Raw genomic sequence first — 13,986 nt, 5'->3', positions numbered from 1 at the left:
GTCTTGGTTTCATGACTTGTGGTTGGGAGCTAAGACAGCAGGTTGAATCCTTAACTGTCCCACCTTACTCACCCTGCCTCTGCTTTCAATTCTGACTCTGTTAACTCACTCCGAGACCTTGGGTGAGTCACTGCCCTTTCTCTGGGTCTCTCTTTCCCTCACTATTAAGTGAGAAAGCATTAGGCTAGCCTCCTGGCTCCCTTTCAGCTTTGAGAGCCTAAGAATTTTCTGCCTTACACCTGGGTCCTTTGCTGTCTTCAGGACTGGCCTCACTGTGCCATAGATCTAGCACCTTGTTCCTTCTCCAGGCTTCTGCTGTGGAATGAGCTCCTTCAGGGCCCAGATAGTACAGTATGACTGAAGAAGATCAGTCCTGGGGTCCTGGGTTCAAATCCTGCCTCCAGGACTCATGTCTTAGTGGTTCTCAGCAGGCTACTTCATCCTTCTCTGAACCTCCTCTTTTTTTCTTTTTCTTTTTAAAACAGGAATAACAATGCACACTTGCAGATCTTTGTTGACAGTGAAGTGAGATAAACTTTGTGGAAGCACATGATACAAAGAAAGAATTCAGTATATAGTGGCTTCTTTCCTTTATTCCACATCCAGCATTATTGAGAAACAGGCTGTTACAAATAAACAAATTTTCCAGATAACACGTTTACTACCTGAAGTTACAAAACATTGACTTTTGTTTTTTATTTTTTGTTTCGTTGTTGTTTTGTTTGGTTGGTTTTTTGTTTTGTTTTGGCTAAAGTCTTTCTTAAATGAACTCTGCATTTCCTTGTGGGGTCACACAGAATATACCAAAAGTAATAGAAAGAGTCTCAGAAAATCACACCCCTGCAAAAGATGGGCATGACTGCCCTATTCTGGGGGTGCAGGGATGCAAAGGGAATGTGAAAGAAAACTGTGCCATTTGAAAGAGCTTGGATTTTTTCATCTTAGTAAATGGGGAGCCGTCGAAGCAGGAGAATGACAAGATGGGATCTGTTTTGAAAGACATCACTCAGACTCATTGCTGGGTGGTGACAAATCAGGGTGGAGAGAATGAGAGGAGGCAGGAGGCCAACCTCCAGGCCGCTGGGTTAGCCCTGGTGGGCTATGGTGGGCAAAAAACTGGAGATGGGAGAAGAGAGGTCTGCAAATGGCTAGTAGCTTTATGAGAAAAAACAAGTTAATGGAATATCAGCCCATTATGAGAAAAACGTAAAGTGCAGAAGAGTGCAAAGAAGACCATAAGACTCGCCTGATAACCCAGCCTCCACAGATAAGCACTGTTAACAGCTTATATGGTTTCCCCCAGTGTTTTTAGCTGAAGAATTTCTAATGCATTTGTAGATACAAATTTGATATACAAAAACTTGGTTCAGGCAGACATTTTCCAGAACACATCTCTTAGTGTCAACAGAGATGCAGGAAGAGTAAAAATAACATAATTTTTAACTCTATTGGTTCTTTTCAGTGACTAGGCCAGAAGAGCTGGAATGTGTGGGCCCTGGCTAATCTGAGGTTGGATTCCTGGGCCTTCTGTCGGGTGAAGATTTCTTTTCAACTCTCCTCCTCTCTCTCCTCCCCCAGAGTCAGTGGATAACTGTCCCAGCAACTGCTATGGCAACGGGGACTGCATCTCTGGGACCTGTCACTGCTTCCTGGGCTTCCTGGGCCCCGACTGTGGCAGAGGTAAGACCTGTGCCTATGTATGTGCGATCCCCACTCCCCCTGCCCCATGTATCACTCATGTCCCACTACTCAGAGAGCGCTGGACCTCTCAGGCTACCTCCTGCCTCCCATGAGAAGGGACCCCAGAGCCATTCTTCAGAAGCCCCAAGAGGTGGGGGAGTGTCTGCCAGTGGAGCCATGGCTGTGTCAGCCCCATTGTCCACAAGGGCATGACCCAGGAGGTTACAGGGACAGCCATGGTGAACCTCCTGTCTGTTGTAGGAGCAGGGGAAGTGGCAGTGGCAGTTCTTTTAAAAAGTTGGCTTCCCTTTTGAGGAGTGCTTAGCTTTTGCCAAGTGCTTTTGGTGGTTTTTTTATTGAGGGGGAGGTGGTATTGTTTTGTTTTAAAATTTTATTTATTTGTTTGTTTATTTGAGAGAAACAGTGAGTCAATGAGAGAGGATAAGCAGGAGGAGTGGCAGAGGGAGAAAGAGAAGCAGGCTCCTCAATGAGCAGGGAGCCCAATATGAGGCTCCCTCCCAGAACCCCGGGATCACAACCTGAGCCAAAGACAGACGCTTAACAACTTAGCCACCCAGGCACCCCTCTTTTTGTTTTTTTGTTTTTTTTTTTTAAGATTTTATTTATTCATTCATGAGAGACACAGAGAGGCACAGACACAGGCAGAGGGAGAAGCAGGCTCCATACAGGGTGCCTGACGTGGGACTTGATCCCGGGTCTCCAGGATCACACCCTGGGCTGAAGGTGGTGCTAAACCACTGAGCCACCCAGGCTGCCCCCTCTTTTTGTTTTTTGATCATTGAAGTATAATTGACTTCAATGGGGTACGGTGAGCAAAATGAGCCAAGGGGCTTCGCCATTCACTTCACAGGTGTGGTCTCTCTGGCCTTGGGGCAAGGCCTGCATTACGCTCCACTATTGCCATGATCTTTGCTGAGACCACCAAGGGGTGGGGTTTGAGAAGGCAGGCTGCTTTGCTCCACACAGGACCCTAATGTTGCCTCATATTTGGGCACAGACAGCACAAATGATAGCCTCTCCTGAGATGGCTTAAAGGCTACCCTTGCGGTACCCTGTGCATTCGGCCTTCATTTCTGTCCTTGGAGGAGTTAACAGGGCAAAGGCCAAGGGAGCTCTGTAGTCCTGAGGCTCTGGCACTCCACTTGGGAAACTGAAATGGCCCCTCCCTTTGGTCTTTCCACCTCTTCACTCATTCAGCAAGTGTTTGCTTAGTGCCCTTTAAGACTCATTCCTGCGCTAGGGGCTAGGATTAGAGCACTGAGCAAGGCCCAGGCCCAGTCTGGTGGCAAGACCAACAAGTACGTAGATGATGACTAAGCAGTCATTAGCAAGTGGAACACGCTGCAGCAAGGTTGAATTCAGGCAGCTCTCATCAGAGTAGAAGAGAGAGGCTATCTTAGCTTGGACGTGATGAGGACTAGGAAAAGCTCCCTGGATGGGGTGACACTGGAATCCAGACCCGACACTTGAATTGCTGTTCATCAGTGGAAGGCGGGGATGGTTTTTCAGAGTGCCGAGCAAATGCCATGATCTGATACTGTTTGGGGGATTCTGCTTGTTTTTCCTATTGTGGAAAAGAGTCAGTGTGAGACAGCAGAGCTGCAGCCCTAGGGAGCCACAGTGATTACCTGCTGAGTGCCTTCAAAAGGAAAGAAGTCAGGTGGGGGCCCAGGGAAGGTGGTGCAGAGAAAAGAGATAAGTCATTCCTTCTCACAAGAATTACTGTCTCATCCCATACACACTTAAACTTGAGAGTCGTGTATAAAACAGCCTTACTGTATCTCGGTAAGGCTGGTAGCTACTTGCGGCACAATGCAATATAATTTATTTTTATATAGTGTCCTTCATGCAGATGATCACAAAACACTTTATGCTATGGCACAGAATGGAAAGTTAATACTTTAAAGAGCCAGGTTGGGCTCAGCTATTCTCTTACGAGGGCAGTAGTGCATGGAGCTCTAGTGGAACCTGAAATGTAAGAAAAAGCCAAGATTCGCTGGGTTAGAGAGACAGTAGGTGGTGCTGCGGATGGGGTATGGTGAGCAAAATGGGATGCCATTAGGAGAGTGCTGGAGGAGAGATGGGGGCAGGCAAAAGGCCCACCCGTCGTCTTTTCCAATAAGACCAAGGAACAGATGGAAGCTTCCTGCATAAGGGTCCTGGCCCCCGCTAGGGGTACTAGTGCTGTACCCATTAGTATGAGGGGAACAGAGGAAAGCAGCCTTTAGTGGGCACTAGATCCACCAGGCCCTGCACTGCACACCCTAGCCTACAATTCCAGATGTGATTAAACTGGAATGAAGGGACGCCTCAGTGGCTCAGTGGTTGAGCATCTGCCTTTGGCTCAGGTCGTGATCCCGGGGTCCTGGGATCGAGTCCTGCATCAGGCTTTCCGCAGGGAGCCTGCTTCTCCCACTGCCTGTGTCTCTGCCTCCCTCTGTATGTGTCTGTCATGAATAAATAAATAAAATCTTTAAAAAAATAAACTGAAATGAAGTACAGCAAGAGACGCAGACAGATGGATACACATGGGTATTGTAGCAAAGCACTTGAGGCTCTTGGTCTAGCCTGTAGGCCAAAGGGAGAAAGAGACAAAGGCAAGTGGGATGTGCTGGGCATTCATTCATGCCAGACTTCTCCATGCTCCATCTCCGCAGCCTCCTGCCCCGTGCTCTGTAGCGGAAATGGCCAGTACATGAAGGGCCGATGCCTGTGCCACAGCGGATGGAAGGGTGCCGAGTGTGATGTGCCCACCAGCCAGTGCATCGACGTGGCCTGCAGCAACCATGGCACCTGCATCATGGGCACGTGCATCTGCAACCCCGGCTACAAGGGCGAGAGCTGTGAGGAAGGTAGGACGCTGGCGGGCAGCTCCAGCAGTCGGCTCTGGGACGGGCCTGCTCTCAGCTGCCAGGAGCGCCTCCAGGAAGCCAGTGGAAGCTCCACCCGGAGCCAGCCACCCAGCAGCAGCAATCATTAACAGAAGAGGCCAGGCAAATTGGGAGTCCTAGTTGGTGAAGGGAAGAGAAGCGTCATACAGGGAGTACTTACTGTCTACAGGGTCTCTGTCCTAGAAGCCTTAGATCATTTCACCTCAAACCCAGTAGGGTGCGGTAATTATCTTGGTTTTATTTTAGGGGAACTTGGACTCAGAGAGTCAGATGACCTGCCCAGGGTCATACAGCTTGAGGCAGCAGAGCTGGGGCTGAGCCCACTGTTTCTGGTCCCACAGCCCAGGATCTTTCTCTTGTCTCTTCGTTCATATGCTCTCCATGTCTCAAGTATGAGTCTGTTACAGACCCTCACACTCTGCCTTCTGTTAGCACAGGGGTGTGTGTGTGTGTGAATGTGTATGTATAGCCCATAGGTGCTTGTGAGTGTGTCTCTCTCCTTCATAAAGCAAACTATGTCTGTGTAGTGGAGGCTAGAAAGTGAGCTGCCACTTTAGCAGCGTGCCAGTTCTTTCCTAGGCAATCTAACCTGGTGAGGTAAGTGAGCATTTCTGTGGCCTGAGGATAGGCAGTGGTGGGCCTGTGATCATGGAGCTGACCAGCGGTGGGGCCATGGTCATGGAGCTCAACAGTGACACAGCCAGGGTCATAGAGCTGACCAGTGGTGGCCCATGGTCATAGAGCTGACCAGTGACACAGCCAGGGTTATGGAGCTGACCAGAGCAGGACCACAGTCATGGAGCTGACCGGTGGCGGGCCCATGTACATGGAGCTGACCATGGCAGGGCCATGAGCATGTAGGTGACTAGTGGCAGGGCCAAGGTCATGGAGCTGATCAGTGGCAGGCCCATAGACATGGAGCTGACCAGTGGTGGGCCTATGGTCATGGAGCTGACCAGTGGCAGGGCCAGGGTAATAGAGCTGACCAGTGGCATGCCTATGGACATGGAGCTGACCAGTGACACAGCCAGGGTCACGGACCTCACCATTGTCAGGCCTGTGGTCATGGAGTTAGCCAATGACACAGCCAGGGTAATGGAGCTGGCCAGTGGTAAGGCCAGGGTCATGGAGCTAACCAGTGGCACGCTGGTGGTCATGGAGCTAGCTAACAGCAGGAAGGGGGCCCAACCCAAGTCTTCTTACATCAGAACCCTTTCTTGCCTGCATGGGATTTGTAGATGAATGAGGTTTTGTTCACAGCAATATCGAGTGGCTTTTAAGAGTGCATTCTCTAGGTCAGATGGAGGTTTGAGTCCTTGTTGAACCACTAATAGCCTCACTTCCCTCATCAATAAAATGGGAATTCCTTCCTCCGAGGGCCATCATAAGGATTGAATTAAATGACCCATGTAAAGCGCTTAGCTCAGTGTCTGACACATAATAAATGCCCCATAAATGTTAGGTCTTATATTATTAGTATTATTCTGGGGACAATTGAAGCGCATTTCCTGTTTCACTCCACTCATTTTATCCAATGTCTTTGGAAACGGGTGGATATGGCTGTTGAAACTGGAAGACAATGCTAATAGGCTTCCCTCCCACTCCCTACCATCTAGGGCATGGGAGTCTTCGCGGTGGATGGAAGAGGCTCCAAGGAGAGCTAGCCTTCTAACCCATTTGGGATTTAACACTTAGGCCCCTCTCAAGGTATCATTTCTCTAAAAAAATGAAAGAAAAAGGAGAGGCAATATAACGGGCCCACTTTAAAAGAGTGGGGAACAGGAAGGGATTAGCCTCTGAGAAGCAGCGCCTCTCTGAGACAGGCTGCCAGTAAACCCCAAGTGCGCCTGGAGGTCCTGATTCAGACCTATTAACTGCAAGGGGGATTACTTTGGGCTGAGAGAAGAGGAGCGCCAGTCTCCAGAAGAAAGGAACTCAGCTTTGTGACCTTCACATCTGTGCTCCCTTTCATTTTAGTCAGTTGAGGCGAAGACTCTGAGAAGAAGACAAAGACAAAAAGAAGATTCTTCTGGAAACAGTGGGGCCATGCCACCCCAAACCCTACTGTGTCATGTGGGCAGGGAAGGGTACCTTGTCCCTTCTGCACAGCGCCCCAGCAGGCAGGGTTACTTACAAAGGGGGGGGGGGTGTTTAGCGCGCTGATTTACGTTATCTGTTTGAAAAGCAATGTTTTTGCTGCTCTTTTCTGAGGAGAGCCATCTGGTACTGATTCCTCTTATTATTTCTGTTTCCCTGGTGAAGCGTCATTGCATAGTCCTTGTGTTTGTAAGGGGGCTTCTTAGGGCCTTCCCTACTCCTCTCTCTCCCCCTCCCTCAGCTCTATTCTGAAGGGTTTCACCATGTTTATAAAATAACAGCTAACAAGCTTGGGTTTTTTCCCCTTTCTCTCCCTTTTCTTCTTCTGAAGTTTATTGCCCCATATTTTTTAAAGCCTGAACTGTGCCAACAGGACGCTTGGAGGGAGTTTGGAGAGGGACAGAAGAGAACACCTTCTACCTTTTGCAGAGCAAAGTGACACTGTGTTTTGGTCCTGAAGAGCATCTCAAGAGCTTGTATGGCCACTGAGGGAGGGAACAGTTTTGGGAAAGAGTTGTGTTTGCAGCTTGGCCATGCGGACCTCCTCAGTTTGTCAGTGAGCTAAGCTTCTGCAAGAAATCTTGGCTTGGGCAGCCCGGGTGGCTCGGCAGTATAGCGCCGCCTTTGGCCCAGGGTGCAATCCTGGAGACCCGGGATCGAGTCCCACGTCAGGCTCCCTGCATGGAGCCTGCTTCTCCCTCTGCCTGTGTCTCTGCCTCTCTCTCTCTCTCTCTCTCTCTCTCTCTCTCTCTCTCTCTCTATGTGTGTATGTGTATGTGTGTGTGTGTGTCTCATGAATAAATAAATAAAATCTTAAAAAAAAAAAAAGAAAGATATCTTGGCTTGAGCGGCCAGCTCTGTAGAGGGAAAAAAGGTAACTGTTTGGCCTGTCTTCTAAGCAGAAACTAAGTTAGACGGTCTCTGTGCAGAGTTCAGCCCACTTCCCTGGCAGCTTCTCCCTGACTCCTTTCAGCATAGAACCCCCCCCCCCATAGGGCAGCTGGGTCTCCCCACGTGACCCACGGCTCCCAGGGAAAGAAATGTCATTTGTGAAACGGTCTTACTATGCTAGAAAGAAGACAACTTCCATCCCATCCTGCAGTTCCCATCATCCCAGAGGCCCCAGAAGCGAGGGCAGATCCAAGGTGACGGAGGAGGACGTCTCTAGCAGGGCGTCGCGGTGCCCTAGATAACGGCGGGACGGATCGGGTCAGCAGGGACAGCCTCGTCCCTGCAGGAAGCTCCCCCAGCCCGTTGAGCCCAGCTGCCCCCCCTTGAGGTGGGGTCCTCCTAGAGTCTTCCCTCACAATCCATAACCACGTGGCCAAATGAGCCTTCAGAAGCTTCGGGTGCTGGAGGGGTTCCCGTCCTCAGTGCCTCTGGTCTTCCTTCCCAGCCCCGCCGTCTTCTGAGAGGTGTGGGATTCACTTTGCTGGTTCTGGGGTCCCTCTCAGACTGATTGTGTCTGAGGAACAGGACTGCGACGCCAAGGGCCTCTTGCTAGACTTGGCACCCCCTCGCCTTGCTCGCTAACAGTGCAGATTTATAGATTCAACCTCAAGGGCGCCGCAGAGACAGCTTCCACCCCAAGCCTGGGCCCAGGCGCTCCCAGCACGGGAAATACTTTTACGGGCCTCAGAACAGGAACTGCTGAGTCGTTTCCTGTCAAGTTGGAAAGCTCTCTGGACCTGGGGAATTATCATAGTAGCCTAATGGGCCAGAATAATCCTTCTGAGGTTCTGAGATATAAGGCCGGTCATGAAGATATATCACTATTATTGTTTTTATTATTTTTAATTACCAGGAACTTCAACGGGTCATGCTTTAACCATTGTTAAGTGGTGTCCAGAGACCGTGAGAGAAGATTCTTTGCCTTCGTTTGGCTTTATTAATTCTCCATTTTGTTCCATTTCTTTTCTTGCTTTGTTTGGCCTTTATTTCTATTTTTTCACCACTTACATCTGTATATATGTATGTGTGTATTTTTGAACCAGTAGGATTACAGAAGAATTAGCAAGAGATGTGTACCAGGAAAAAGTGATTCAAATTTAAATGTCTCCGCTTACTGCTGTGTGATCTTGGGCAAGTTATTTAACCTCTCTGGGCTTTAATTTTCTCACCTGTGAAATAAGGACAGTAAGGGTATCTACCCCAAAGAATCATTGCTAGAGTTAAATGAGACTATGTATATAAATGGTTGGATAGCAAAATATGGCCCAGAAGAGGGACTACATTAATACTACTTGTTACTGTCCTTGTTCCCATGATTCAGTTGTTAGCAAATCATTGCTCCTGACTTCCAACCTTCAGATTTCTCATTTAGGTCATTAAGTTGAACTCCTTTTCAAAACCCAAAAAGTGAAAGAGCTGTCTTGATAAGCTGGCCCTCAGACAGGCGTCCTGTTCCCAGAATGTGGCCATTTGTATAGTCTCTGTCCCTTTGTGACTATGATTTTAACACACCCAGCCTGGATTTCCCCATATTTTCTGCAAAAGTCAAATATATGGGCTTATAAAATTTAATTACTTGATGAAGTAAAAGCATGTCTGAATTATAAATAAAGTAAGAGCACGTCTGACCAGTTTGCCCAAGTCACACCGCCAAATGTCCTGATAGGATAGAAAAGTAACTTCTCTGCAATGGTTTACAGCTCACACAGTCCTTTCAAGCCCTCAGTGTCCTCATTAGCAACTGAAAGGTAGATTATTTTGACCCGGGAAGTCGGGAGGAGGTACAGGACTTGGCGGTGGTCACAGAACTAGTGCCCGTGGCCCTTGAACCTAGGACCTCAGAGATCGTGACTAGCGACTAGTGGTCACTTGGCCCGTGACCCTTGAACCTAGGACCTCAGAGATCAGATGCCAAGTTCCATCCTGTAGAGCACAGGGCTTCCTCCTGAGGAAGGAGGGTGACCATACTCTGCAGCACTCTCAACCCTTTTTTTCCAACTGCTGCATGTTACAGCCCTACCAGGACACCATTTTCCCCTATTGCAAGAGGAACAGGAATCCTCTGCCTTCCTGAAATAAAAGATCTCACAACTTTTGGGTAGAGTTGGACCGGCCTTTGCCAACTCTTCTCTTCCTTCTGCTGCCTTTTGCACTTTCCGTGTGAACTGGAGCCAGGTTATAAGTTGGCCCTCAGTGCTCTCCTTCTGCTTTCTCTGTGCAGTGCTTTATGAAGATTAGAGGTCTCTTGTTAATTTTGTGCAGCCCTGTAAACAACGCTTTGATTTAAGAAAATCAGCCCTGGTAAAACAAGTGTTGGCTTTGAAATCAGACAGACCTGCCTTCAGATTCCTCTCTGGCAGGGCTGACTGTATGATCTGGCATAAATTATTTACCTCTCTGATCCTTAATTTCCTCATCTGTACTATACTGGGTGATGGAAGAAACTGAATCTGATGATATACGTAAAGCACTTCTTACAGTGCAAGCACAGAGCAGGTAACCCACAATCTTACTCTCCTTTCTCTATCTCTGGGTTAGTCTCTTGACACCACTTTGACCTTAGGCTCCAGAAACCCTGCTGGGGTTGCTTGGCTGTTTGCTACAGCTATCTAGTTCACCCCCTACATGAGGAGAAGCTGTGCAAAGCCACTGCGTATAATTTTGAACGGTCATTGAAATGTCTGCCCTCAATATAAGGGAAGGGAGAAGAAATGTGTGGGAAATATCAGGAAGGGAGACAGAACATAAAGACTCCTAACTCTGGGAAACGAACTAGGGGTGGTGGAAGGGGAGGAGGGCGGGGGTGGGGGGGAATGGGTGATGGGCACTGAGGGGGACACTTGACGGGATGAGCACTGGGTGTTTTTCTGGGTGTTGGTAAATTGAACACCAATAAAAATTAATTTATTAAAAAAAAAAAAAAGAAATGTCTGCCCTCTGGGAAGTGAGGTTTGAACCTTTGTGTCAATCACAAGAAGTTTGAGAAGGTGATAAAATCTAATTTAACGCAAACTTAAATGCAAAATAAATTTTCTTTTAAATTAAGGAATCCCCTTTAGTCCCACATTCAAGATCAGACTGTATTATGAAGTGGTAAACAATAATAGTTTATTCAACAAAGATTTCTGGAGTACCTCCTATGCACTGAGCACTGTTCCAGGAGCGGGATGCACAGAGGGAAAAAGATGAAGTCTTGTCTGCTAACTGGTGCAGTTATTACAGATGTAGCAGCCACTGAGTAACTCTAACACTTGATATATATATATATATTTTTTTTTTTTAAGTGGGCTCCACACCCAGCATGGGGCTTGAGCTCACAACATTGAGATCAAGAGTCACATGCTCTACCGACTGAGCTAGCCAGGTGCCCCTTGATATGTATTTCTTATTCCATCACCCCATCAAAGCAAGAAGTAGGAATATGTATCCACATTTTACAGGTAAGGGAACTGAACCTCCGATAGGTCAACAGTCAACTACCTATAGAGCCAGGAACCCGGGGCGACCATTTGTTGATTCTTTCTCTTTACTATGTCAAGCGGCCTCTCCACAGGAAACCTGTGTCCTCTTACCAGCGTGAAGTCCCTCCATACAGAGTGTGTAGTTCACTTACAGAAGCCTCTCCTTTGCCGGTCAGATGCTTACCTCTCTGCTCTGCATCACAGTGGACTGCATGGACCCCACCTGTTCAGGCCGCGGTGTCTGCGTGAGAGGCGAGTGCCACTGCTCCGTGGGATGGGGAGGCACCAACTGTGAGACGCCCAGGGCCACGTGCTTGGACCAGTGTTCGGGCCATGGAACCTTCCTCCCAGACACTGGCCTCTGCAGCTGTGACCCAAACTGGACAGGACACGACTGTTCTATTGGTAAGTGTGAGGAGGAAGGCATGATGTAGCTGGAAGAAAGAGCTTTCCACTAACATGTTTGCCGTTCATTCCAGTCAGTGATCTGACCCTGTTCTCAGTCATGCAGTGATGGGATTACTCAGATCTCTGAGTGCTTTGCTTCTTCCCCTGAACTCCATCCTTGAGCACCTATACTTTTAGATTGGCAAAAGATTCAGAAATCAATCTTCACATCATTCCTTCCATGTAACCACCTTCAAAGTCAAAATATTGTCCTGTAACCATGTAGATTAGAATGAGATTGAAATCTCATCTCTCATGTTTACAGTAGTCATTCTTAGAGGCAAGGCCATAGGGAACAGTGTACCTAGGTGAGACCTACAGGGATGAGGCTTAAAAGACTCACATCCGGGATCCCTTGGTGGCGCAGCGGTTTAGCGCCTGCCTTTGGCCCAGGGCGCGATCCTGGAGACCCGGGATCGAATCCCACGTCAGGCTCCCGGTGCATGGAGCCTGCTTCTCCCTCTGCCTATGTCTCTGCCTCTCTCTCTCTCTCTCTCTGTATGACTACATAAATAAATAATAAAAAATAATTTAAAAAAAAAATACTCACATCCAGGGGCACCTGGGTGGCTGAGTCAGTTAAGTGTCTGACTGTTGATTTCAGCTCAGGTCGTGATCTTAGGGTCATGAGATGGAACCCCATGTCAGACTTCCCTGCTCAGAGAGCCTGCTTGGGCTGCTTGGGATTCTCTCTCTCTCCCTCTCTCTCCCCTTCTCCCCTACCTCTTAAAAAAACCAAACAAACATAAAAAGGACTCAGGTCCCAACTATCAAACCCTCTGGTTTCTCCCATTCATCAGGATGAAGCCTGAACGCAGCGTAGTATTTAGGGTTCTCTGTGACCTGATCCCCACTTGCCATTCTGTCCAGATTCTCTTTTGGGCAGTGAGCTCCACGAGGACAGTGTCTCTTCACTCTGCATGCCCAGGACTCAGCACAGGCCTGGCCCATGGCGGCTGCATAAATATTGATGAATGGATAATGAATACATGAAAGAACACATAATTGAATGTGTTCTTCATTGTCATGTTCAGTGCATATATAGAAGGCTTACACATATAACATTCAGAGTATAAGCACATTGACGCCCTTCTGTTCATAAGCACTTGATGATCTGTAGACCCTCCCCAGGCGAGGGCTAAATGAGAATAGGTGTAAATCACCTAGCACAGTACTGGTATATGGTCGGTGTGTTCACTTCTCAGATCTCATTTCAACAGTGTCCACTGTTTAAATCCACATGAAGACTCTGTGAGAAAGGTATCACCTCTGTTTTACAGATGTACATAATACTTCAATCGATGAATACTTCTGAACACCTGCTATGTACTAGACACTCTTCTAATCAGAGATCCAAAGAGATAAGAAAGTCTCCTTTGTTGAGTTCCACTGAGGGAGGAAAGGAAGGGAGACAGCAAGCACACAAATGAAAAGAAATAAATTGATAAAGAAGCTTAGGCAAATGTGAAAATGTTTACATAATCCCACCCCAGGACACACAGCTAAAAAGTAGCGACATCTCATCTCCAGCTATTTTTTTTTTTTTTTACTTAAATCACTTTCTTTACCACACCACACTATTTAAACAAAATGTGGCTCAAATTACCTCATTATTTGGCATGTTATGTTATGATCCTTCTTGTGATCAGGGAAAATGGTCGAGGCCTTTGGGCAAAAATGAGATCCGTGTAGCATTTGTACCTTTGGAGTGCTCTGAACTACCTTGCCCCATCGAAAGGAGAACTGATGTTCAGTTCGCAGTCTAAATTGGACTTTTGTCCTTGTCTGCAAAGCTTGTGTTAAGACATGATTGCAAACACAGATGCGCAGGGTCTTAGGAATAATTCTTTTTATATAGCTCTGTTTATAGCAATATAATAAATGGTCCTCTCGAAGCTACACTGGGTTGTATTGTTTGTTATGTGGCCACAAAGCTAATTTATGATCGGCATATAACTGTCCATGCATTGTTAATCCCCGATGAAACTGTACAGCATTTCACGGAGGCAGGTATAACTTTGGGTGAGATCACTAAGTATTCTTTAGTTGGTCCCGCAAAAGGAGACAGCAGACCCATTGGAAGGGACGTTGAATAGACCTCAACAGAGTTGAGGAAGAGAGCTTGTCTTCCTCAACTCTGCATACACCACTTCCCATAACTGGTGTCAAATTTGTGTGGCCTCATGTGCAACGACAGGGAGCTCCAAGTGATGAGAAGCGTCCCGGAGCCAAACAGACCTTGGTTCAAACATTGGCCCTGCTACATACTAGTTACAACTTTGGGCAAATTCCTTCAGGTCCCTAAGCTGTGAAATGGAGGTGATAACGGTACCTACCTTCTGGGGTTATTATTTGGAAAATTATTATGTGGTGAATTATTTAAAATGATATTAAAGAAGCACTTAGCATGCTGCTCAGATCACGATACGGGCTCAGTA

General features: G+C 47.5%; 1 protein-coding gene across 12 annotated transcripts in view; it reads left to right on the top strand.

Annotated features, from left to right (window-relative positions):
* TENM4 (teneurin transmembrane protein 4) overlaps window positions 1–13,986 on the top strand; it is a 2,793,707-nt gene that overhangs the window by 2,643,996 nt on the left and 135,725 nt on the right. For all 12 annotated transcript variants that reach the window (XM_072726015.1, XM_072726027.1, XM_072726024.1 and 9 more), the window contains 3 exons: window positions 1,579–1,680; window positions 4,359–4,553; window positions 11,306–11,506. In XM_072726015.1, the coding sequence (XP_072582116.1) occupies window positions 1,579–1,680; window positions 4,359–4,553; window positions 11,306–11,506 (498 nt within the window). The remainder of the gene's footprint in view (window positions 1–1,578; window positions 1,681–4,358; window positions 4,554–11,305; window positions 11,507–13,986) is intronic.

Source organism: Vulpes vulpes, chromosome 11, assembly GCF_048418805.1.
Source record: "Vulpes vulpes isolate BD-2025 chromosome 11, VulVul3, whole genome shotgun sequence".
Classification (NCBI taxonomy): domain Eukaryota; kingdom Metazoa; phylum Chordata; class Mammalia; order Carnivora; family Canidae; genus Vulpes; species Vulpes vulpes.
This window is presented reverse-complemented; position numbering and strand designations above follow the sequence as displayed.